At 32.5% G+C, this 27,232-nt stretch overlaps 2 protein-coding genes across 2 annotated transcripts in view; both read right to left on the minus strand.

Annotated features, from left to right (window-relative positions):
- The window catches only part of LOC139481295 (uncharacterized), a 24,518-nt gene extending 15,386 nt beyond the window's left edge, over window positions 1–9,132 (minus strand). Inside the window, exon 1 of the mRNA XM_071264484.1 lies at window positions 8,959–9,132. Within this exon, the coding sequence (XP_071120585.1) occupies window positions 8,959–8,977 (19 nt within the window). The 5' untranslated portion in view covers window positions 8,978–9,132. The remainder of the gene's footprint in view (window positions 1–8,958) is intronic.
- A 1,509-nt stretch (window positions 9,133–10,641) lies between these two features.
- On the minus strand, window positions 10,642–17,085 carry LOC139481286 (proline-rich transmembrane protein 1-like). Its single transcript, XM_071264473.1, has 5 exons — window positions 16,846–17,085; window positions 14,570–14,632; window positions 13,813–14,063; window positions 12,602–12,739; window positions 10,642–10,964 (listed from the first exon to the last, which is right to left on the minus strand). The coding sequence occupies exons 1-5, from the start codon at window positions 16,862–16,864 to the stop codon at window positions 10,800–10,802; spliced, it is 636 nt and encodes a 211-aa protein (XP_071120574.1). The 5' UTR covers window positions 16,865–17,085; the 3' UTR covers window positions 10,642–10,799.
- Between the last annotated feature and the right edge of the window lie 10,147 nt (window positions 17,086–27,232).

Raw genomic sequence — 27,232 nt, forward strand, 5'->3', positions numbered from 1 at the left:
TTGAATTTTGCAGTCACAAGAGTCATTTCTTAAAGCGTTTATTTCCGTTTCTAATTTCCTGCAACTAGTGGTTAAATCTTTTATCTTCTTTTGGTTTGCTAGTTCTGATACGTCCAGGCCTGATATTTTGATGTACAGCGTTCTATTTGTTCTCTCCAATTTATCGTTTTCAAGATTCCGAATTTCTATTTCTCGCGATAGTTCTATGCTTTTTGAAATTGTTTTCTGGAGCTTCGATTTTAATGTTCTATTCTCTTGCTTAAATGGACATCTATGAGAAAACCATGCAGATGGTGCTCCATGCAAAGTTGTTTGATTTTGATGAAACTTTGCTGACATGTTCAGGTTGACCTCATATGAAAGTCATGCAAGTTTGAAGCCCTTACACTGCTGGTAACCATGGCAACGATAGGGATTTAGGGTATTTTCGAGTTTATTTATAGATGCATTTACTGAATTGCATAGATTTCATAAATTTCTTAAATAGAAATAAATACTATAATACTTCTGAGTGTTTAAATACTTTAATAGCACAGATAGGATGTGTATGAAGTATAAATAACATAATTTTATTAAACATAATGATATATATAGAAAATAAGGGTGTGGCAAAACACATAAAATGATAAAAAAATATGGCCTTTTCATCAAATCACACTAAAACAGACACTACAGCCCAAAAGTCGCTTTAATTTACCCTAAATTTCAGAAATGCTTTGCATTTTCTTTGGTTCAAAATATTTTGAAGGGATTTCGGTTGCAAATTAATTTTATAGATTTTATTGATCATTTAGATAGCCTCCCCCCCCCTTTTTTGGTATTTTCGCAATAACTTGAGGAAAGTCTCATATTTTAATGAAACCAAGCATTCAAAAATAAATACTTGAATTATACAGATTGTAACATGCAATATAGGTAAATCAAATAGAAAATTCAAAGTGAAATGGATTTGTGTGTCACAAACAATAGTAAGCATTAGGCCTAAAAAAGGGGGGAGCTGCCAAAGACAATTTTTTTGGTATTTTTTTTTATTCCTAATTCCTTAAATACACTTGTCCCTATTACTTTAAAGAGTAAAATCCATTCATTTCTTCCTAGTAATCCCATTTTTGGTTATTGCAGCTTTCTTATTACTTAAGTTTTATTCTGGTTACTCAAAAATTATATGAAATTCAATGTCAAGTTCATCATATTGAAAAATCTTACGCATTGACATTCAGAAGTTGTGTCTGACAGGTAAACAAAATTAAAACATGTTGCAACCTTTTACTTGCATGCTGGTTACCATATAAGTCATTTTGATCATGAGTACCTGAGACAGTGTGGATAAAATCTGAATATCTATTGTACAAAGGGAGATAATCCAATAAAAATGCTGTTTTTTTAAACCTTAAAATTGCATGTACATATTAATTTAAACTAACAACATACGCTTCATCAATTTAATAAAATATAAACATATCTCTATTTGGTTATCTGGTGAGAGTTAATAGTGCATTTGAGCATATACTAATGGTTTGATTTTGTTGTAGTACTTTCTAAAATTCTCCTCGAAAAATGTCTAAATTTATATATTCTCTTTTAGCATTGATAAATTTTTAAATATCTCAATCTGTATAAATGATCATAAATGTTATTTTTTTTTATAGCATTAGTATTATATTTAAAAATCAATGAAAATGATACAACAACACTAAATGGTGCTTACATGCAAGAATAAGATTATTATAAACATACATAAAAGTTAATTCGAATTGACTAAGCAACACAAGACAATTGTTGCATTAGGTATGGAATTTAGTGTAGTATTTTAAAAATAGTTTCCATACTATCTGATAAACATTTACATACATGTAACTACATGAACTACGAAAGGTAATTTACTAATAATTCAATCAATAAAACTAGTTAGTCAATCTAAGTAACAATTTCTGACAAATGAAAACATTATAATGTTTATCAAATGGCCAAGTACATTCGTAATCTTCTTGATTGTCTTCAATATTCATGACCTTTTAATACAGAAGTAATTTTAGACTTCTTCTTCGCTGATGAGAAAGCCATTATGATGGTGAGACAGTGAGAACACTTTCTTTCCTTGCAAATATCTCTCTCTTGTGTTGACCTGGTTGTTTTCAAGACTTTGGCGAGATTCACATTGCCGTTTTTTCTTTTTTTCAAAGCATATTCATGTGTTCCATTTCAATTTATTTTTGTTTGAGCTTGAAATTTTTTGAACAACAACAGGAAAAATCAAAGACAGATCGGAGCCTTATTCAAGTATCCGTAATATTATCTAAGTTTTTCTTCTTCATAAACTTGTTAATCAACAAAAATGTGTCTCAGCAATCAGTCTTCTTTAATGAACTCCAGTTATTTTTGGATCACCAAATGTCTGTAAAAAATAATAAGAAAACATAATAAGAAGGCTAGTATAGACACAACATTTAAACTTGATTCACATGATACACTTCAGAATTTGGATTGTGATGAATTATTTGACACATCATACATGTAGGTTTCTGACACAGAATAAATGTGGTAAAAGAACTGATGATTTTGAAATTGGACTTATGCCAATATCCAAAATCTAATCTAAAAGACATGATTAGATTTATCATATCAAAGAACCCCATATATTCAATTTTTAATGAATTTAAACAAAGTTTAAGTTTGGACCCCAATTTGAATCAACTTAAAAACAGCCCAAATCATAAATCTAAACATGCTAAATGCATAACATTTAGCATTGACAAAAAAACCTTCAGTAATATTTTAATAAACTAACAAAGTTTTTTTTTGCCCCTGTGATCTTTTGTTCAATTTGAAAACAAATATCAAAAATCTAAACATATAAGAAGTTTTTAATCCAAAAAAGTACTTAAAAAAGAATCAAACTAAGTTTAATTCTGGATCCCTTATACCTTGATGTGGTCCAATTTAAAGCTTTTAAGACAGGCCCCAAATTAAAAAAAAAATATGACTTCAATACACTGTTAAATTTTTCATAATATCAAAGAACACCAATTATTCAAATGTTTTATGAAATCAAGTTAAACTTTGGACCCTTTTGACCCTATATCTAATATGGACCAATTTAAAAACAAGCCAAAACATTTAAAATTGGTAAAACAATAAGAATTGAAAACAAATATATATTTCATTTTACAGCTAATTTCATAAGGCATGTAAATCTAAGTCTTCGGTTAGCTTGCATGGTTTGTTTGTATATTGTGCAATTGCAATTGACAGAACATCTAATCAAATTTAAAAGTACTCCATAAAGGTTCAAATATGCCTATATATATTGTTTGAAGATATCAATCTTAATTACAAAGCTTGAATTAGTATTTATACAAACAGAGCAAGCAAACCTACCAAAGTTTTACTCTTCACGTATTAGGAAAACAGCTCTAATAATGCTAAAAGCGCTTTTTCAAAAAGGAAAAATACAAATGTAGTCTTCAGATTTACAATATATGCATGTATACTATAAATGACAATCTTTCAAGCTGACAAGTCCAGGTTTAATTATTATAAAGAGAACAATTCCAATGATGAGTAATGAAATTTGTGTTGTGTAAATTGTACTGACATGGCCCTTATTTGATCATAAAATAAGAATTTGAGTCTTCTGTGTGTTAATTTTACTTTTTGTTTACCATATTCAACTTTTAAAATGAAGGATTAATCTAATTTATTGATTATTTATCATGTTTTTACAATAATAAATGTAACTGGTCAATTTCCAATTTCTATATATGATTATATTTCACAAATACTGCCACAACACAGGTCTTATTTGCTGTCTATTTAGCAATCTCTTGTTATGACTTGTTGGATTCATTATTATCTATTATTTCATATATTTACCTATATGATCTCCTCTCATATCTGCTTTCATTTTATCATTATTTTTGTGCTTTTCCATCTTCAACATTAACCTGTTGATAAAAAATAAAATATTGTATATTTGTGCATTTGCATGATCAGTACAGTGAGTTACATCTACATGTACATTGTACATTGAGTTGGCTTAACATAATGCATTCACAGGTTCATTGGAAAAAAAAGTTTTGTAGATATGATAATTAATTTGTGTAAATGTCATTGAATGCTATGATATCAATCACACACTCAAGTAATTCATTTCTAAAGTATTGTTATTTTGAATTTATTCTATATGAGTAATCTGTAATGTTATAATCTCATGTTGCCCCTTCTGGGACCTTTAATTTGGAATACATTTGTAAGCATAATCTATTCAGATTCTATTTTATTAACCAATAGAAGTAAATACATGTACAAGTTCTCTTTCCATGTTTATAACTGTGATACATGATCTGCGCTAAGGAAATGTTAAGAAAAAGTCTCACAGTAATCAATTTTAGAGAGAAAAAAAACCAGTTCATAGTCTGTAAAACATTTTTTGAGTTTGAGAACCATATATTTTATCAATCTAGTTGCATTGTACAATGTTCATGTAGCACTGGTAAAGGAATGAATAAAGACAGGAAATTCACAAGTCGTTAGGAGCTATATTGTGACTTTAACAGTGCTTAACAAAATCTGTCACAAAAATCTTTAGGGTAGGGGATAAAAATAATGGTAGGTAAGGGTAGTGCGGTTAACACACATACTTTTTAGTTGGCCTAAATGTACAGTAGTTTTCGTATGTTTATGTAATTTATACGTGTTTCTCTTTTCTTCTTTATTTTGTATAGATTAGACTGTTGATTTTCCCGTTCGAAGGGTTTTACACTTGTAATTTAGGGGTCCTTTATCATGTTTATAGCTTGTTGTTCCATGTGAGTCAAGGCTCTGTGTTGAAGGCCGTACATTGACCTATAATGGTTTACTTTTATAAATTATTCTTTGGATGGATAGTTGTCTCATTGGCACTCATACCACATCTATCTACTGAATGTTTTCTATTTCAATGGGTTATATTTAAAAACAGGGATTTGAAGCAACCATTATTTTTAAATTAGGAGAAAAAACCCTGAGTCAACAGACTCTATTGACAATTTGGCAAACAAACTCAGGGCGAACAGACCTGATACCGGAGGGCTTTGTAAAAGAATATATATTTTATCATGATTATTATAGGTTTCTTGAGAGAGAGAAAAAAGTTTTTCTATTAAAATTTAGAAGGCAAACACATAAATCATTTAGTTTCAGAAGAATTTTAAATCATTATAAATGTATGTCAATGATAATTAAATCAGTGTTTGCTTCAACAAAATTATGTAAATACCCCCCTTTTCCCCCCCCCCCCCCCCCAAAGACAAATGGTCAATGCTCTTCTTCCTATATTTATGAGTTGATGTGATGTTTCTACAGTAGGTATTTTATGGTGTCAAATTGCTTTTACTAACCAAAAAAAAATTAACAAACTTACCAGAACCAACTGAAACTGAAAGTTTTGCTTTGGAATTTCCTTTGCTAGATTTGGAAGGGTCATGAATGGATGGCATTCTCATTTTGTCTTCTTGTCTACTGCAATCCAACTCCTGTCTATGTTTGCAGCATATGCATTTTTAGACATGATAGTGATAGTCTAGACATGACTCTAGACTATCTGATCAGGATCAGACTTATCCCAGTGGCAGTGGGAATTTCTTTGCCACATGGTTTGCTATGTCTTTGTTACACTTTTTCAATAAAATTAAGTTTTTTGGTACACCATATTCATCAAAAATACCATTATTCTGCACATTTGTTGATTTCCCTCCTTCTGTTATTAACACTAAATCTACCTTTTATTGTGAAGAGTTTTGCAAAGGGAGATAATTTTAGGTATATTTTTCAGTTTTTTATCTTTTATTCAAATAAGTTTATATCAATTTGCAACGCAAATCCCGTTAAGGAATACTAGTTTGTAGTGAACCATAACGTTTAACAAAATATTGTTTCAATTTGAGTGACTTTTGAGGTTTTATGGACATTTTCAGTACAGGCTGAATTCAAATTTTAGAAAAACACATTTATGTCAATAAAAATAAAAACAAAAATAAAAGTTGAAATAAGATCCAAATTACAGTTTATTTTAGTAGAAAGTCTGAATTTTAAGGTAAAACAATTTTTTTTGTCATATAATACTTTGAACTATTCAATAAAAAAAAACCAAAATGTCCATTTTCAACAACATTTTCCAGCAAATTTGGTACTAAAATAGAATTGCCCTGTATTCACATAATTTGAGATAAATTGTCATTTTTTAACCATAGAACTATTAGATGTACTTAATACTTTACTAGGAACCCAAAATCAGCTGAAAATTCCACAACCCCTTTCATAATTTTTTTTGGATTTTGCATGGTTTTCTCGTAGACATCCATTTAAGACAATCGATTTCCTGTCTGAGCGATTTTCTGTTTTCTTTCAATTGTTCTTTTACCAAATCAACGACTGATTCAAGTTTCACTTTTTCTTTCAAAATTTTGGTTTGACTCGTTTGAAGTAAATTAACCTGGAAATATAGAATCGAATTTGCCCGTGCTGCTTTACGAAATTCTGCATCGTCCAAGTTGAAGAAAGGAAAATTTTCACACGTTTTACGTTGAATAAATAAGGAAAGTCTTTCAAAATCTCTGTTTAGCTTTTTCTTTGATTTTATTCTAATTTCTGCACATTGTTTATAAAAATGTCCTGTTTGTCCACAGCGGAAACATCTCACTGTTTTATCGATATTTGAGTTGGTGACACGATGAAAATCCGAGCGTATTGGATAATTACCGTTTTCTACGAAACATGGCTGATTGTTCATACTGTAGTCCTTCCGAAGATCAGGTGGACACCACCTATTGAATCTGTGTTTCAATTTGTAATCCATTGTACAGTGGTAGAGCGTAGGTATGATCTTGTGTACAGTTTGTCTAATAAGTTTGAAACTAAGCAAACTGTCCCGGGTACCTCCAACAATTTATAACAGGGGTTTTCGTCGTTCCTGTTATATTTAGAATTCGGGGGGAAAGTCACTGGATACTGGTGAAACAAAACTAAGTTTAGCTTTACGATGGTTTATATACAACTTCTTCAATAGTGCAATACATTAATTACAATAAAAGTTCAACGGTAAATATTCCGAAAAGACAAAACAAATGGTAATTCCAATAAATGTTCTATACTAAACACAATGAATGTCACTGTAAATGCACGGCGTCCGTACAGCTTGACCGCTGGTATCCAACTAACCATTCGCATAGAAACGATATAAAATGTATTACGTAATCTTACTTAATCGTAACTACATGTAATAATGAAATTTGTCACGTAATGCTATAAACGAATAATACAATTAAAAACATATATACGATAACAAGAAATAGACAATGCTAGGATTAAAATGGATTAACTTCTTAACGTGTAGGTTAACAATTTTGAGAACAATAGTATCTTGCTTTTAGATAAAGTTTGAATTGTTACAAAATAAAATAAAAAGGAAAATATCGCTGTCACATAGTTCTAAATACCATATTAACATTCCAAAGAATTGGCTGATTGATGTTTGGTTAGAAAGACTCGTTATTTGTTGCACGGATTTTTATTAAAAGTGCGGGAGGTCGTCGGTTCTTACCTCGACAAACCAAAGACTTTATACGCTGTGAAAGCCAAAGACTGATCGTCTCGGAATCAGAATCATGTGTCCGGGTAAGGTGACATGTCTTCTTCCTGTTTGTGTACTGTTACCTAATGAACTTACACGTTGAAAACCCGGCTCAGCGTGTCGGTCATGTTCCCGTGCTGAATATACATATTAATTTGCTGCTGGACGTTAAGCAGCTTTTTAAGATCATCATCATCATTCGGAAAACTCAGTTAAATGTAAATTTTAATACTAGTAGGGTATGGTGGTTCTATCGTTTATGTCTTTGAAAATTATATGCTGTTAACTCCGACGTCGTTAGGTCAGCATACTTTAGGGCGGTATGAACGAGAGCCTACATAACATGCAGAATCTCTGTGGGATTGTTGTCTCATTGGCAACCATATAACATTTCTTTTTCTTCATCATGTTCATAAGGCAAACAAACAATTTGTGCGCGTTTCATATATATATTATACCTTTGAAAAAAATAGGACAAGTAGGTACAGATTCTTTTTCATTTTACCATATATTTTTTTACAGTGAGTCTATCATGTCAGTCGTCTGTGGGACTTTCACAGTGCAGAAAAAATTACCCCAAAAAATTTAGAGTATGGTATTTTTAGATTAAAAAACAAAGGCACTTGTTTCAGAAAAAAATATTATATACCTTAATATAACACATTAAGGCATAAAGGATTAATTTTTTTCTGAGACAAGTGCCTTTGTTAAAAAAAAAATAGGGAGGGTATGGTAATAAGACACACATCTTTTCTTTTTTTGGCGTAAAGAAAAAACGAAAATAATGGTCTTGTAAGAATCTATCATAGATCATCAGACATCTTATATAATTCAAATGAAAGAAACTGGTTTGGCTTTTCTTTGAAAAAAACAACACTTCCACGTTATAATAAAACATTTTCCTTGTGAAATTCCGCCTATAAATACAAATTACATTCACATTGTACTGCATACACCTGCATTGACCTATTTAACCACCCTATAACCAAGTCATGCTTGGTTGAATGGCATGATAAATTAAACTACTGAATATATATCACTAATTCAGTATATAAATGCAAAATTTATCTAGAAATATTTCCCTTTATTAAAACAAATAGTTCTGTACGTTTATACATTTTGTACCATAGTGTAACACCCAGGGGCACTTCTGTTTACATCATGTATTTTTTATCAATGGCGATACTCATCATACTAGGAATTTCTTGTAATTGATAATGTAATTACACACGACATAGCTTCGAATGAATGCTAATCCATATAAATATATATGTATATTTACACTGATTCTCTTTTTTACTCCTAGAACAACCACCAAATTAGTGTATTCACATTCTTGAATGACTTACCTTGATTTTTCTCGCTCATTTTAAATATACGTTCTCTGCCAATAGTTGTTGTACTGTGTTGTAAACAATCCAGGTGGAAAACCCCAGTAGAGTGTGTTTACAATTTATTAAATGATTATGTGCTATTTCATAAGAATGTGTTTATATATGCAATAACTGACGATGCTAACAGTTGCACCTAGGCTAAAACTAGTTTACATTGATTCCCTATTTATTTCTAATTGATCCAAGAGACACATCGATTAACTACATGTATATAACTGAACTTTAAACGAACCCCAATAACCTAGTTTCTTCCCTATATAGTATATAGGAAATGACTTATGTCTACATCAAAGTCTAGATAGTTGGAACAATTACGATCCTGCAACACTTTTCCTGATTGAGCTCTATCAAGATTAGGGAACGACAATTTAACTTTAAAAGGGGGGTGCTATGACCCGACAATTGTTCGCTCAAAGTTCACATTTAGGATTTAGTATATTTTTATATTATTAGCTTTTTATTATTATTCCGAGTCCTCATTGCGTTTTAATAATTTATTAGTTTATTGTATTTTACATGTTTTACGCTATTCAAAAGTTGTATTTTACACTTAGCTATAATCCTTTCATTCAGATTATTTATCAAAGATTTATATCTGTCTTTAAGATAAAAGGTTCTGTAACAAAGAATATAGATAATTTGACACTAAGTGATAACTGCCGAAAACCATTCTTGACAAACTTATACGAAGCGTTTTTAATTCCGTAATCCCCGCTTTCGGCAAAACGCGAATTAATATTATTTAATAAAAAGATATTTGATTGGTTCATTTTTCGTATGGTTATGTGCTTTGGCTATATGCCTTTTTGTTTCTTTGTTACATATGACGTGGTACTATATACATGATATATATAGACTTGTACATCCCGTCATTGTGTTATAGTGCTATGGTATTATTTTTTTTTTATTCTTGTTTTTATTTTTTTCTTGTGTACTTTGTCTATATGACTTTTTTGTTTTTGTTTCTTTGTTTCGCTTGCTATAAAACCAGGTTTAATCCAGCATGTTCTTCATTAGAAAATGTCTACACAAACATGACTAAGTCAGAAACTGACAGATAGTAAGTATCCTTTCGTTTGATGCGTTTGAGCTTTTGATTTTGACATTTGATTAAGGACTTTCTGTTTTGAATTTTCCTCGAACTTAGAACGGTTGTATATATACATCATTTAAGGGGAAGGGTTGTAAGTCTGCAAAGATGTTTAACACTGACACATTATGTATGTGGCTGTCACAGTCTAAGTTAAGAGCCTGTCGAATGTCGCTTACTGCTTTGTACCATGTTTGTTTTTCTATTTTTGTTTTGTATATATCAATCAGAGCATTTGTTTTCTCATTTGAATTGTTTTACATGTGTCATGTGACATGTGTTTTACTTATTGTTGAAGGTCGTGCAGTGAACTAATTGATGTTAAATTCTTCATCATTCGGTCCGGTGTGGAGAGTTGTCTCATAAGCAGTACACTCCTCTTATTTTTATATCATGTAGATAGTATCATTTTATAGTATGTCGGACAAAAACTTTAGTTTAAGTTTAAACAATATTTTATTCAAATAAATTGAATTGGATTGGGCAACAGGCATAGCCTATGTAAGCCCTCTCCACAAAAACTTTGCAACTTCAACAACTAATTTAAACAAAAAACAATATTTTATGATGAAATTAAATATTCAACTACATGATCTTACAGTCATGGAATTCCATGTTATGGACTTAAAAAGACACACATAAATGTAAAAATTAGAGTCTATAATGCTGTTTTGAAGTCAGGGTGATTTCAGTGTGAATTCTATAATTAACCATAATAGGGAGAACCCGATGAGGTTCCAATAACCCTCAAGACTATAAATATTGCAAGGCATATGACACCAAGTATAACCGTTATAACTATGAAATTCCTCGCTTTAGTTGCCTTTTCCTGAGCAAATGGCATATTTCCTTCATCAGCTGCTTGATTAGCCTGTTGGAATAGAATAAAGAAAAATTAATTCAAAATATCGCCAGACAAAGATAAAATACTTTATAAAAGTCTCACAGAAGACACATAGACATATAATTATATTAGATGTATGTTTCATTATGATACTTTATTCTGATTGGCTAACTGCACATCACGTGTTATTCCGTAAGCAATTACATCGCTCAATAAAACTTTTCATTCATGATAACACGTGGTCCCACAATAAAGTGCACAAATAAATTAAATAAAACAATAATAAAATTCGTTTTTTCATGATCATTGCTAAAAAATGTAATTATAAGTATTGAATGCTTCTTTTTGTAACTTCATAGGGTATGCGCACATGCGCACATTTTTAGTAAGAAGCGCTTCCGCGCTTCATACTATGTACTTCGGTCAACGCTTTTACACCCCAATGAAGTAACAAAAAGAAGCATTCAATTCTTAAATTATAAACAACAGCTATACTTTATTAAAGTCTCACAGAAGACACTTAGACATATATAAACAACAGCGTATACATAAGCCTCTCTAAAAAGTGCATTGTACAAAAGACTGATTGAAAACATATATGCAGTTTAAATCTTTAAATAAAACTTAAATGACTTTCATATCAACTACAAATACTTGGATGTTGTTGGTCCGTTGTAACTTTTAAACTTGGTTCGCAACTATATGATATACCTGAGACTACTATAGTAGTCTCAGGATATAGTCACTTTGCTATATTAAGTATACATGCATGAAATCCCCAGGTTCAAAGAAAGTTGAAATTGAAAATAGAAAGAACAAAATGTTTGGATTTAGAATAATAGAATAATAAGGATTAAGAAATTTAAGAAATATGTTAAATGCTATATACAATATGTTAGTGTTGTGTGTGGTATATACTGGACAATTATACTTTCTTAATCTTTTTTTCAAGTTCGTGTTCACGGAGTCGATAGAATTTAAAGACTCGGTATACATTGTAGTAGAACTATATATGAAAAAAATGTAAACCATTATTTATGTTTATTCAGAAGACCTGATGCCCGTTTTTTTTTAATTAAAATCAAGCAAACGATTATCACTGAACAGTTTATGGTAGCACTTCAGTTCCATTCAAAGTGTTGATTTTAGCGGACCTATCCGCGCATAGTTAACACTTACGTGCCGTGCAATGGCAACTAAAGCTCCGGACTTGTATCTCACAGCACTACCAAAGGATGAGCTTAACGATCATACAAGAGGTGGATTTATGTGGGGTCTAACCGTCTTTTATAGTCATCACAGTTTGCTCTTTGACATAATTAAACCTGACGCAACTCAGTATATTGAGCATAGACATGTACTTCCTTACTTACAAAAAAGTATGTTATAGATTTACTGATTAGATATAGATCGGTCGTTAAAAGAATAACTGGACTTATCTACCATTGATATTGAATGAAAAGGCTTATGGGCTGACTAAGTGTTAGTACATGGTTCGGTTTCCTTTTGGGATATATCACATGGTTGACGTGACATAAAATACACGTACTTAAGCCACATCAATGTGAACTTATTATTATTCACCACTGAATCTTTAACCCAACAATATTTTTTTTAAATTTTCTATCAGATTTATAGAGAGAAATCTTTGAAGAAAGACTTACACTACGAGCAGCTAATATAGCACATATTCCAGTAGGCCAGAAGCAGCATAGACACGTCAGGATTGCTGGAACTAAATAATTGGTTGGTCTTGGCTGTGATGTGGTCATTACCGAAGTTACAGGCATAGGTTGTGCAACCTGTGTTAAAGTAAAGGTATTCATAAAGATAATAAGTTTTGCCATTGCTATATATCATTCCAACATGCATCAAAACATAAAGATAAGGCGACATGGTTATGATATTAAATGAGATCTATCCAACTGTGGAAAAAGGACAAACATTTTACAAATCTGTGTAATATTTTTGTTAAAATCCCAATGATGTCAAATGAAACCCAAACACATGATAAATCGGGGTTTACAAATAATGAAATTTCAGTAAAGCGAAATGAAATTAGAAAAATTGAAACTACTTCAAAGCAGTGCAATATATTTTACTGATTATCATATTTTGTAATATTTTTCCATGTTCGAATAATAACGTTTCAAATAAACCAGAGAATATATGAAAGATACGATCGAGAGGAGCATCGCTAACAGAAAGAAAAGAAAAGACAAATAAACAATATAAAAACCTTAAGATTGAACAATTAAAGATTAGCTTTATTTTCTCTGTAGCGTTTTGTCAATTATTGATATACGTTATGATCTTTAAATTTCATTTACATATAATTAAATTATATGCAGACCACATTTTTCAAAAAATTACTATATAAGATTATGTAGATGAGGTATGCTTGTCAATGAGACAGCTATCCACAAAATTTCAAATGAAGTGGATTGAAGCAATTATTAGGCAACAGTACAGCCATCGACAATGAGACATGTTGTATCAATAATTGGTGTTGGTTATTATACAAGTTAAAATTGGATTTTAGATGCACACCTTTTTGTATCAAGTGGGATAAAAAGTGTTTTTGGGATGCTGTCTTATTGGTGTATTATACATCGCATATTCTTTTTATTAGTCCTCAATAACTACATTTCAAAAATGTAATTGTTTGTGTAAATACATGCATTGTGTTACATTGTCATTTCGGGGTCTTTTATAGATGACTATCCGGTATGGGCTTTACTCATTGTTGAAAGCCGTTCGGTGACCTATAGTTGTTAATTTCTGTATCATTTTGGTCTCTTGTGGAGAGTCGTCTCATTGGCAATCATATTTGCATTTTCTTTTATTTTTATTTATATGTGCTTAAAAAACTTACAATAACATTCTGTCCTTGACCTCCATACATCGGTTGATTTCCATAATGCTGTGTTTGTGGGTAGCCTTGTTGTGTATAGCCTTGGGGTACTGGTTGGTAGCCAGGTTGTTGACTGTATCCTTGAGGAGGGGATGGCTGTGCAAAGCCTGGTTGTTGACTGTATCCTTGAGGAGGGGGTGGCTGTGCATAACCTTGTGATTGACCATACCCTTGGGTATTGCTATCGTAAGGCGGAGGTTGGTTGGGGTTTCCTAAAAATCATTAAACGCAATTTATTATTTATTCATTTATCGAATTATCACATTTAACTAATCTTTCATTGAGTATTGAATCCCTGAAATAACTGCAAGGAAAGATTCACACATTTGTTAAATTGCATTGTCTCTTCTTTTTCATAACCTTAAGATGGAACATAACTAACTATAACTATACTTAAAATTGAACAAATCGAAATATTACACAGCAAGTTTTTTTTATGTTTTAAAACGTGACCATTTAACTTCAAAAGGGGGCTATGGTTTTATCCTATTATTCTGATCCCCAATTTGATGAAAAAATATTCTGGTAAAGCAGAGGACAGAAAATATATTCTGAATTCAGATGTTCCCCATACCTCATAGTGTTAAATTTGGAAAAAATATTCGGACTCTGAAAAAAAAAACATAGCCCCCGGGCCCCCCCCCCCCCCCTAGAAGTTAAATGATTGCTCTCTTATTTTTATATGTATCTTATCCTTTATAGTGTCCAGTATACTGACCTGCATAACCAGCAGTATGATATCCCTGAGGTTGAGCTGGATAGTCGCCCAATCCAATCTTTTCTGAGAGGAAAAAAAAATATTAATTACTTCAAAAAACCAATTAAAAAACTGATTTGAATTCCCCAAGATATATATCTATGACACAAAAATCTGCAATTAAATGTAGAATTAATTTTCAACATATGTCTAATTCAAGCCAATGTTTTGTTGGGACTTTTTTTAACATGCAATAATTACAGTAACAGGCAAAGACTCACGAGTCTTTTTGGTGCGTTAACATTTCTATACTAATACGCATCATCGATACCAAAACAAATAAAGCATCAGCTCAATAGTATAAGACATATGACATGCAATAAGTATAGACGAGAAGTATACGCTTCACTATCGTATGCTTGTTTACAACAGATTTGTATTTATATACTAGTATATAGTGAAGTTATATACACAATTTATAGTCTTTCTAGCTGTCTATTCGTATAATGAATGTGAGATTGATATGATAGCCGGAGTTAGCCCCCTTTTTCAGTACTATTTATATGGACGATTCTTAAACTTTATACAGCAGTGAATGTTTTCAGAGTGGTTAGAAAAACAGAACGGTATCATAACAGATAAAAAATAAAAATAGAACCTTTGAAATCAAAATTACTTGTAAATGCATTATTTTTAAAACCGTGAAATTTGTCGAAGGTACCTAAATCGATTAAATTTGTAAGTAAAAACAAATTACCCCAAAATCCTATTTTTTGGAACAGTCGACATTTACGTTGTTGATCAACGTTGCATGTTCAACAAGTCGTTGACATTGTCCATTAACTCTCGACTTAAAAATAAAATCAAAAAGGCAATTAATTCGGGGGTGCGATTGGTACCTTCTACGATGTATGGAAATGGGATTCCAAACATATTTTTTTGGTTTTATTTTATTTTTTAATGTCCACAAAAGACAAAAAATAAAAGAAAGTTTATATCTGTACAGGTCATCGTATCTGTGGTATTCGCTAGATGTTGGTTGTATATTTTGTTAATGTCCACAAAAGACAAAAAATACAAGAAAGTGTATATCTGTACAGATCATCGTAACTGCGGTATTCGCCATTGCAATTCGAATTAGAATTGACGTTAGGACGTCAAACGTTTCGAATGCGAATTAAACTAATTCGAATTAGTTAATATATATATATGCCAATATAATTCGAATTACGTGTGAACTCAGCATAACTTATATACATTAGTTTCATCATTATAAATGCTTAATATGTGTTAAGTTTTATCATACTCTGCTGTACTGTTATATGGGTATACTTACTTATATGATTATCTGACTAATTGTTTAAATGTAAATATATTTCACTGATGTAATTGAATATTTGTAATATTTTTATTCTATAAGCTGTATTGCTTACGAATAAAAGATTATTATTAGTATTATTATTATTATTATTATACCAAACAACAATTAGCAGACATCGGAATTTTAATCAATAACATGCATATGTTATTGATAGTTAAACATGTTATATTAAATACATATTAATTGTAATATTATATTAAAGCCAGTATTGATGTCTACAATCTAAATCTTATAAATACAGAAAGACCAATACTTTATTGTATACGATTTGTTGATGATATTTGACGTGAAATCGACCTGGTCAATAGATCATAGTTATCAGATCCGTTATAAACTAAAGTTACCTTATCAAACGTTCCATCTCAATTTGCATCTTTGTTGAAACATAAAAACTCAAAACCATCTGGTAAATCTATAGCACATCATTAACACAAAAACGACAGCCACTGCATATATAGTGACAATACTGCGTGAAAGGGAGGCATCCCCCTTTTTAATATCTGAGTATCCCCATGAACAATATAATAAACTACACAAGCAATATCGATTTGTGTGTTGTAGTGTGCACGTGTGTGTATTCAGTTTCAAGTGTTTTCGATGTTATGTTACCTGGCCATGTATTAAGAAACTTGCATGTAAAAAGTCATGATAAATTCGTAGCTTTTATACCCATGCACCCTATTAACTGATTATAGTATCATAAGTATTTATGGGGATAATATTGAATAAAGATAATTATGCGTTTCAATCATCCATGCACACATTTTCCCAATATTCCAATAATTTTATAGTTTGAAATATAAACAAAACCTCTATCTAATTTACCCAAAATGGTTTGCTTTTACATGTACATTTTGCGCATATTTTAGTAAGAATTAGTTAATAATTGAATCAGATATAAAACAAACCTACATACCTTGGTTTTTCTCACTCATTGCGTTCTCCTTGTTTTGGCTAGTACAGCTGTAGATTCTTGATTAATAAAAGTCAACGACCGTCATATTATAGTATGTGTAAATATATGTGTGCAAGCCAAGCATGTTATTTCGCAAGAGTTTGTTTTAATTAAGAAATAGCATCAGCAGCAGTAGTTTGGAAATGTATGCTAAATAGTATTGAAAATTGTGAAAGAGTAACCACATCAGTGATAGAAATGATTTATGAGGGCCCTCATGGGGTTTTTGATTATGCGATTACTTGGCCGTTTTTTTAATGATTATTTGATTATTAAGCCAAATATTTCATGATTATTTGATTACCTAGGACTGTATTTTTAGTTTATGATTATTTGATTACTAAAGATAAGCAAAAATTTAATGATTATGTGATTATATTGGCAAAAAAATGGTGATTATGTGATTACTAGGACACCCCCATGAGGAGCCTCATTTATATCAATAACAAAATGATATGAACTCTCGGATGTACGTGGAGATCATGATGACCTTGCCTTCAACTATAGATTGCCAAGACTAAATTATGATGATGATGTATGGGTGTTTAGAGTCTCAGTTTAGAGTCCGACTATCCTGTCTTGATATCGCGGACTGTAGCAACCTGGAGTCTGTCTGTTGTTTTGCCTTCATTTTACTCCGACTGCGTTGGTCTTGCTGGTACGGAGTATCAGGACGTGCTGCTTGTATGGCTGATTGTATTGCCTTTTTGGATTGTTCATTGACATCTTCATTGTAGACGGGCGATGTGTGCGGTGGTGTGCGCAGTAGGTCTGGGTGGTCGATGTCAAACCCATCTTCATAGTGGTACCAGTCTTGTATTACAACTCCAGTTTCCGGTGCATGCCAAAACATGGAGGGAAACAAAATAGTTCATTTTTTTCTGAATTTTTTTCGGAACTCAATTTTTTTTGTTTGATTATAGGTTTATGCTGAACATGCTGAATTGAAACATATATATATATAGACTTTAAAAAAAATCTTGCATCTTTTGGGGATATCAATCCAGAAAAGTGGAAGGATATCATGTTTACTGGAAGTGGTGCGGCCTAGTATAAATAGCAAACAGAAAGTAGAAAAAAATGTTTTGACTTCAGGATTGCGTAACTTTTTATTCTTCGTGGCAAGACCCCTTTTTTTTCGATTAAATCACAATTTCACATTAGTACATACATGATATGAACATGAAATTTTTTTTCTATGTAGCATTTTTAATTTTCTAATTTTCAAAGATCAGCTGTTTTGCATGTAAGCCTATGGAGCAGTCAATTACAAGACTGCAACCTAGTCGACCCTACTGCGCTTGCCTCTGTCATTGGTGGAGGTGTAAAATACCAGGCGGTGGCAGGCCTTGTTTGGGTTGTAGGGACTGGTGACAATATCCCTATAATTGACTACAACCCCAACTGGTTCCCCTTTGTACTTAGTTGGTGTTAGTAAATGTCCAACTACGCTGTCTCTTGCCTCTGTTTGTGTGTTGGTAGTTTGTTGGACTTGCTCAGCAGGTATCACGGCTGTTTTTGTTGCCTTCCACTGGTCAAAGGGCTTTGCGTCTCTTCTCCTGGTGGAGGGTGGCTTGCTCTTCAGGACCGGCTTGGATTTACTAGAGGATGCCTCTGGTTCCTTAGCCTTTGTCTTGGTCCACGTCAGTTGTACTGACACCTGGTCAGAACTTGCGGAGAACTTCCAGGCAGGTTCTTTTCCAGTTAGCTTCATGGCTGCTAGTAAGGCATTCAATTCATCTGGAATTTCCATTATGATTGTCCAAAAAGTTAGTGAGTAGTTTTCAGCTGTGGTCAGTACGAATACTTCAACGCGAAGACTAAATTAATTAGCATGCATGCTATTTATATGATGATCAAGTCAGATGATCAAAACATAAATTTCTATATTTGTTTTCACGACTCACATTCTGCTATTTAACACTCATACTAATTATCAATTATCAAATTAGTTGTGTCCCAAGCGAAGTTGGTAAATTAGTACAAATTCTTAGTGTTAATCAAAATATCTTTTTTTAAATACTTTGCTAGAATTATGGGTTTGTATCATGTTTTTTTTTTCAAAAATATTTATGAAAGTATGGGTCACAACTGTTTCTTAATAAAGATTGTAATCTAGCATATAAAGGCTACAATGTAAAACAAAATATATGAAAACATAGCTTTTATTGGACTTACCTTCTAAAATGACCATCATAAGAAACATTACGCCGGACTGACAGACATACGGACAGACGGACGGACGGACGAACACCTGACAGATGGACACCGGACATTTGTATACCATAATACGTCCCGTTAAAATTTTGACGGGCGTATACATTGGAAAAATAAGGGCGAACGGTCTCAAGGGGGAAGAGGTACATGTAACTAGGGCGAACGTACCCGGATTCCAAATTTGATAAAATAAGTGAAAAAAGAAGGTCTTATTATTTTCTAGTTTAGTCTTTTGAAAATAAGGATCAACAATATTCGTGTTTTAAATCAACAAATATACAGCGTGATAGTATTTTTTATATTTTTTCTTACCTCGAGTTGCAATCTCTCTTAGTTTTACATTTGTATTTGGTTTTTGGTTATTTCTTCCGTGATCCAGTTCAAATGTAGCCTGGCATCCGGCCCAATCTAGCTGCGCGTCGCAAAATAAGTATTAACCAATCATTAACAAGCAGTATATTGATACACGCCTGGCTATACTGACAACATTAGCGGTACGCACTGAAACCCGGACCGGACCGGACTCCGGACCCGGACTTTGGTATGAAACCCGGACCCGGACTGGCCGCCGGACTCGGACTTAATGCCGGACCCGGACTGTGGATTTTTTACCACTTTGATTTTTCGTCGGAAACATTAATAAAAGACGTTTACCCGATAATCAACAAATTAATATTAGGCGAGTCCGGACTGTGACCTGATATAACCCCGGACCAGGAGTATACAGATTGTATATAAATATACTAAATTATTTGTTTAATTGAAAGATTTTTTTCCCCTTTTTGCTTTTTACTTTTCCTTTATTCATTTCTCTATTTCGTAAGTTATTCGATTGTCATTGGAAAAATCAATAAACGACACTTAAGCGGCGTTCAACAATGTAATACACAATCTTGAACAGGTGAGTCCGGACTGTGACCTGACATGACCCCGGACTAGCTTAAAGTTTACTATACCTGCGTGCATTGCATTACGACGACTAACTGTATATAAACTGTTTATTGTCGTAAAGTATATTGACGGGACATTTGATCAAGCATGTAATACATAAGAAAGTTATAAGATATTTATCCGACATTTAACGAAAAAATTAAATGTTATAGGCGAATCCGGATGGTGACCTGAAGTAACCCCGGACTTGGTGTATTGGCAAACTATAGACATCGATAGAGAAATAAAACTTCACAAATTATTGGATGAGACGAACTCATTCATTTTTATTCATTCAACTTATTTCTTATTGGATTGTCGTCGGAAACATTAATAAAAGACGTTTACCCGAGAATCAACAAATTAATATTAGGCGAGTCCGGACTGTGACCTGATATAACCCCGGACCAGGAGTATACGGATTGTATATGAATATACTAAATTATTAATTTGTTTAAATGAAATTTTTTTTTCCCTTTTTGCTTTTTATTTTTCCTTTATTCATTTCTCTATTTCTTATATAGAATGATATTTCTATTCTATTACATACAATTGTTATCATAGTGCAATACACACAGGTATAGAAAACTTCAAGCTAGTCCGGGGTCATGTCAGGTCACAGGCCGGACTCACCTGTTCAAGATTGTGTATTGCATGGTTGATTGCTGCTTTAGTGTCTTTTATTGATCATTCCGATCATAATCAAATAATTACAGAAATAGACAAATAAATGAAGAAAAAAGAAAAATGGAAATACAATCTTTCAATTAAACACTTAATTCAGTATATGTATATATAACTCGTATACTCCCAGTCCGGGGTTATTTCAGGTCACGGTCCGGTCTCGCCTAGTATTATTTCGTTGATTCTCGGATAAAATTCTTAATTAATTTTTCCGAAGATAATTTGTTAAGCAAAAAGTTAAATGAATAGAAATGAAAAACATATTTCCATCAAATAATGTGTAGAGTTTCATATCTCTATCGATGTCTACTTATATATAATAGAATACAACGAGTCCGGGGTTACTTCAGGTCACCATCCGGACTCGACTACTACGACCAACATTTGATTATTTCGTTAAATCTCGGATAAATGTCTTTTACATTTCCTATGCATTACAGATTTAATCAAATGTCCCGTCAACATACTTTACGACAATAAACAGTTTACATACGATTGTTCTCGTAGTGCAATACACACAGGTATAGTAAACTTCAAGCTAGTCCGGGGTCATGTCAGGTCACAGACCGGACTCACCTGTTCAAGATTGTGTATTGCATTGTTGAACGCCGCTTAAGTGTTGTTTATTGATTTTTCCGATGACATTTGAATAACTTACGAAATAGAGAAATGAATAAAGGAAAAGTAAAAAGCAAAAAGGGGGAAAAAATCTTTCAATTAAACAAATAATTTAGTATATTTATATACCATCCGTATACTCCTGGTCCGGGGTTATATCAGGTCACAGTCCGGACTCGCCTAATATTAATTTGTTGATTATCGGGTAAACGTCTTTTATTAATGTTTCCGACGAAAAATCAAAGTGGTAAAAAATCCACAGTCCGGGTCCGGCATTAAGTCCGAGTCCGGCGGCCAGTCCGGGTCCGGGTCCGGGTTTCATACCAAAGTCCGGGTCCGGAGTCCGGTCCGGTCCGGGTTTCAGTGCGTACCAAGATTAGCCAGGACCCCAGGCTAGTTCAAACGCGGATATGGGTTACACTAATGACTGGACCGAATGACAGGACCGAATGACAGGACCAAATGAAAAAAAGCTAATAACTTTTTCATTTCTCAAAGGATTGATCTCAAATGTGAAATATAATAAGATTTTATCATTTGATAAATAGATTTAAGTAAAAAAAAAATAAAAAGTTTTGTAAGAAACTTTAGAAAACGTGACATGACCAACTCTGATAATGACAGGACCAACATCGAGAATGACAGGACCAAATAAAAATGCTAATTACTTTTTTATTTTTCAAAAGAATTATCTCAGATTTGATATATAAAATAGTAAAAAATATTTTGAGAAATAAAAGAGAAATTAGCAATTTCATCTGGTCCGGTCATTGTCGAGGTTGGTCCTGGCAGTCAGCGATGGTCATGTCACGTTTTCGAAAGTTTTTGAAAATAAATTTATATTTTTTATAACATTTTAGTTTCAAAATAATATGACATACCATATATTTCAAATCTGAGATAATTTCTTTGAAAAATCAAAAAGTTATTAGCATTTTTATTTGGTCCTGTCATTCTCGATGTTGGTCCTGTCATTCTCGATGTTGGTCCAATTGACAGGTGCGAATTGAAAATGCTAAAGTCAAAGATACTGAGAAACAACGCATAATGGAAACAAGAACAAAGGATACAAAACTATTCCATCAACTTGTGAAGATCAATAGAAAGAACAGGGGTAATGCTATCATGGATCTGCACGTAGGAGACATATGTATGTCTGGTGAGCAAAATGTTATGGAAGGCTTCAAACAGCACTTTAGAAACCTAGCAACTCCAGAGGAATCTACAGTCTTAGAGAATAGACAATATCACCAGCAAGTAGAATATGAAATAGGATTAATTACAGAGATGGTGAAAGATAAGAATATACCACCGGCCACACTAGAAGAACTACAAAAGGCCATCAAATCAATTAATAAAGGAAAATCAGCTGATATCTATGGAATCACTGTCGAACATATATTGCATGCAGGAAAAAATTTGGAAATGTTGCTGCTGAACCTCATAAACATAATATTCAAAGAAGGCAAGGTGCCAGACATGCTAAAGGAGGGATTACTCACCCCCGTGTTTAAGAACAAAGGCGATAAAAACATGGCAACAAATTACAGAGGAATCACTGTATTACCGGTACTAAACAAAGTGATAGAAACAATTGTGAAATTAAGGATCAACCCAGCAGTACTTATAACACAAAATGTAACTCAACGAGGATTTACAGCAGGCTCAGGACCGGCAAATGCAGCATTACCAGTCGAAGAAATATACCGTGAAGCCAAAGACAACAATCAAGAATATGAACTTGTACTGCTGGACGCAAAATCAGCCTTTGATGTAGTTATACATTCCCATCTAATGAAGCGACTCTATCATGCTGGAATTGATGATAAACACTGGACAATCATTCAGAGTATGCACACAAATGCAACAAGTGCAGTTAAATGGAATGGCAAAACTTCAGAGCTATTTAATGTACTACAAGGAGTACGCCAGGGAGGGATCCTAAGTACGGATCTATACAAGCTTTACATCAATCCTCAGTCTACTTAACATGCTGGAAACATCAAATTTAGGATGTAGAATTGGAAATATACTCTGCAATACTAGCGCATGTGCAGATGATGTCGCACTCATGAGCAAAAAGACAACCGATATGCAAGTACAAATCAATATGGCAAACACCTTTGCTGGCATGGAAGGATATAAACTACAGCCAAAAAAAAGCGTCGCTATTAACATCAAACCTAAGCCAACAAAGAAAGAAACGCTACTGGAAGATTATACATTGAATGAAGCTATTATGCCAAGAGTTGACTCAGCTATGCATTTAGGAATAATCCGAACGAACTCTATGAAGCAAAATATCATAGCAAATATTGAGGAGAATATAAAAAAATCAAGAAGAAGTGCTTATGCTCTACTTGGCAGTGGCTTCCATGGTGAAAATGGACTGGATATGGAAACTATAATACACCTGTTTAAAATCTACATCTTGCCGGTGTTATTATATGGAATGGATCTACTAACACCACAATCTCTGGATCTAGAGAAATTGGAAAAATTTCAAAAGAAAATGCTCAAGCAACTGATGTCACTACCAACTAATACACCAGATCCGGCAATTAACATCTTGACGGGAATACTACCAGTAGAAGCGCAAATACACTTAAAGGCCATGACCCTATTCATAAATGTATGTACCCAACCCAACGAAAGTTTAGAAAAACAACTAGCAAGGAGGCAATTGTGCATCAAGTCAATGAATAGTAACAGCTGGTTTATTCAAGTAAAAACAATCATGCTAAAATACGACCTAGGAAATGCAAGTGATTGGCTAGATATTCAGATGAAAAAGGATGAACTGTTAAATAAAGCTAAAAAAGGTATCAATGCCTACTGGATTGAACGAACAACATCTCTAGCTAAGCTCTATACCGGCCTTCGATACCTTAACAGTGATATATTCATGCCAGGAAAAATACATCCAATATTGCGAATCAAGCACCAATCTCCATGCAAGAGACAGCAAGAGAGTACCTACTAAGATCAAACTATTAACTGGAACTTATATTCTACAACCTCTAAGATATAAGATATACAAAGAAGGAACTGAAGATCATTGTATAGCCTGTGAGTGTAAAGAAGAGACATTAGAACATTTGCTTATAGAATGTGAAGCGTGGAATTACCTGCGAGATCCAATATTACAAACAATTAAGAACCTACTAACCACAAACGGGAATGTGCGAGTAGAAGATCTCACATGTGAAATGACAATTCAAGTATTAATGGACATTACAAAAATACAAAAGATATACAGAATCACATCTGACCTGATATCTCAAATAGAATTCCAATCAAGAAGACTAGTGTTTCTCATACACAACGCACGATATCAACTGGTGATGAAAGACCAAGCAAAGAAAAAGGCTGCCTAAGAGTGGGGGCAAGGATGGGAAGACAGCAATGTAAAATTTAAACAAAACATTTTGAAAATTTAGTCTACTTAATACTATTATTAACAGTATAATCATTCTCATTAAGAAAAAATTCACACACCTAATTAAATGGGCATTCAAAAAATCAGAATGTGATTATATATGTTCAAACTCTTTTAGGACATTTTTTAGTAGCAATAAACAAAAAAACTATGTTAATTGGACATGCTTTGATACTATATATGCCCTTGAGTTTTTACTAGATAACATTTTTGTTCGTTTTGGGGATTCCGTATATCGTCAGATTATCGGAATTCCAATGGGGACTAACTGTGCACCACTTATTGCGGACCTGTTTTTGTATTGTTATGAGTTACAATTTATGACAAAAATAAGCAAAGACCCATCGAAACAACATCTGATAAACAAATTTAATAATACTTTTAGATATTTGGATGATATTTTGGCTCTCAATAATGACGACTTCAGTATGTATATTAATGAAATTTATCCTGTTGAACTTACTTTAAATAAAGCTAATACTAACAATGACCACTGCCCTTTTCTCGATCTTGATATCTATATCACTAATGGAAAGCTGAATACTAAAATTTATGATAAAAGGGATGATTTTTCATTTCCTATCGTTAATTATCCGTTTTTAGATGGTGACGTTCCCTTGTCACCATCTTACGGTGTTTATATATCTCAACTTGTACGATTCGCTCGTGTATGTAACAATGTTTTAGATTTTAACGAGCGAAATTTATGTATTACTGAAAAATTATTACACCAGGGTTTTCGATATCACAAACTAGTCAAAACATTTACTAAATTTTATCATCGGTATAAAGACATCATTCGTAAATATAGCTCAACATGCAGACTTCTAGATCTAATACGTTCAGGTATTTCACATCCAATTTTTTATGGAAATATTCTTTATAAAGCACAAAGGTGTCAGTATTCACCTCAAAAACTTACAAAACCTTTGAATAGACTTATTAAGAAGGGATATAATTACGATACTGTTGTCAAGTCATTAAAGATTGCATATTTTGGCGTTAATATTGAGTCACTGATAAGGTCTTTGCATCGGAACTAAACACATTTATTCTAAAAACAGTTGTTGGCATGACACGGGTTATGTTCTTCTCATATATGTTATGATGGTATGATACTAAACCCCTAACGGGAAGGATTGTGCCTGATGTTCATATGATGAAATCATAATCTTTCAGTCAGTTTAATTGAATTCTGGAGCTGGCATGTCAGTTAACTGCTAGTAGTCTGTTGTTATTTATGTATTATTGTCATTTTGTTTATTTTCTTTGGTTACATCTTCTGACATCAGACTCGGACTTCTCTTGAACTGAATTTTAATGTGCGTATTGTTATGCGTTTACTTTTCTACATTGGTTAGAGGTATAGGTTGAGGGTTGAGATCTCACAAACATGTTTAACCCCGCCGCATTTTTGCGCCTGTCCCAAGTCAGGAGCCTCTGGCCTTTGTTAGTCTTGTATTATTTTAATTTTAGTTTCTTGTGTACAATTTGGAAATTAGTATGGTGTTCATTATCACTGGACTGGTATATATTTGTTTAGGGGCCAGCTGAAGGACGCCTCCGGGTGCGGGAATTTCTCGCTACATTGAAGACCTGTTGGTGACCTTCTGCTGTTGTTTTTTGTTTTTTATTTGGTCGGGTTGTTGTCTCTTTGACACATTCCCCATTTCCATTCTCAATTTTATCATTAAATCTTAAGAGTTTCAATTCATAAATATTCTGTGAATTAACTGTAAATAGTTGTAAAAACATCATCTTTCTAATTGTTCTCATAATACACAGTGAATAAATTAATGTCAAGTTCTCTTTAAAGATATAAAGGCGAATTCCTAAAGATCAAAGACCAAAATCTTGTCTTTTTTCATTTTTGTAAATTATCTAAAAAGTGAATTATCTAAAAAGTGAATATGTGACCTAATCTGTATATATTATATTAAATATTGATCAGTAAACCAAAAATAAAAAAAATAAAATATATGAAAAATAACTTCTAAAAGTAAAAATCATAATTTTTCCTTTAATTGTATGTTAGACTTAAACTGTAAACTTCCTATGTAAAAGTCAAAATAAAACCTGTAAACATCCTTTATAAAAACACATAAAGACTTAAAAAATGTATATAGTGTATATAATGTTGTTGTGTTACGATTGTTAATTTATTCTTCAATTATTTTTTTGGTGTTGGAACTGTTCGACATACAATTTCGTATGGTTACCCTATAAAGGGTGTAAAGATCCAGAGAAGAAGAAGAAGGTCCTGTCATTATCAGAGTTGGTCATGTCACGTTTTCTAAAGTTTCTTACAACTTTTTTATTTTTTTTTTCTTAAATCTATTTATCAAATGATAAAATCTTATTATATTTCAAATTTGAGATCAATCCTTTGAGAAATGAAAAAGTTATTAGCTTTTTTCATTTGGTCCTGTCATTCGGTTCTGTCATTCGGTCCAGTCATTA

Source organism: Mytilus edulis, chromosome 7, assembly GCF_963676685.1.
Source record: "Mytilus edulis chromosome 7, xbMytEdul2.2, whole genome shotgun sequence".
NCBI classification, from domain to species: Eukaryota; Metazoa; Mollusca; class Bivalvia; order Mytilida; family Mytilidae; genus Mytilus; species Mytilus edulis.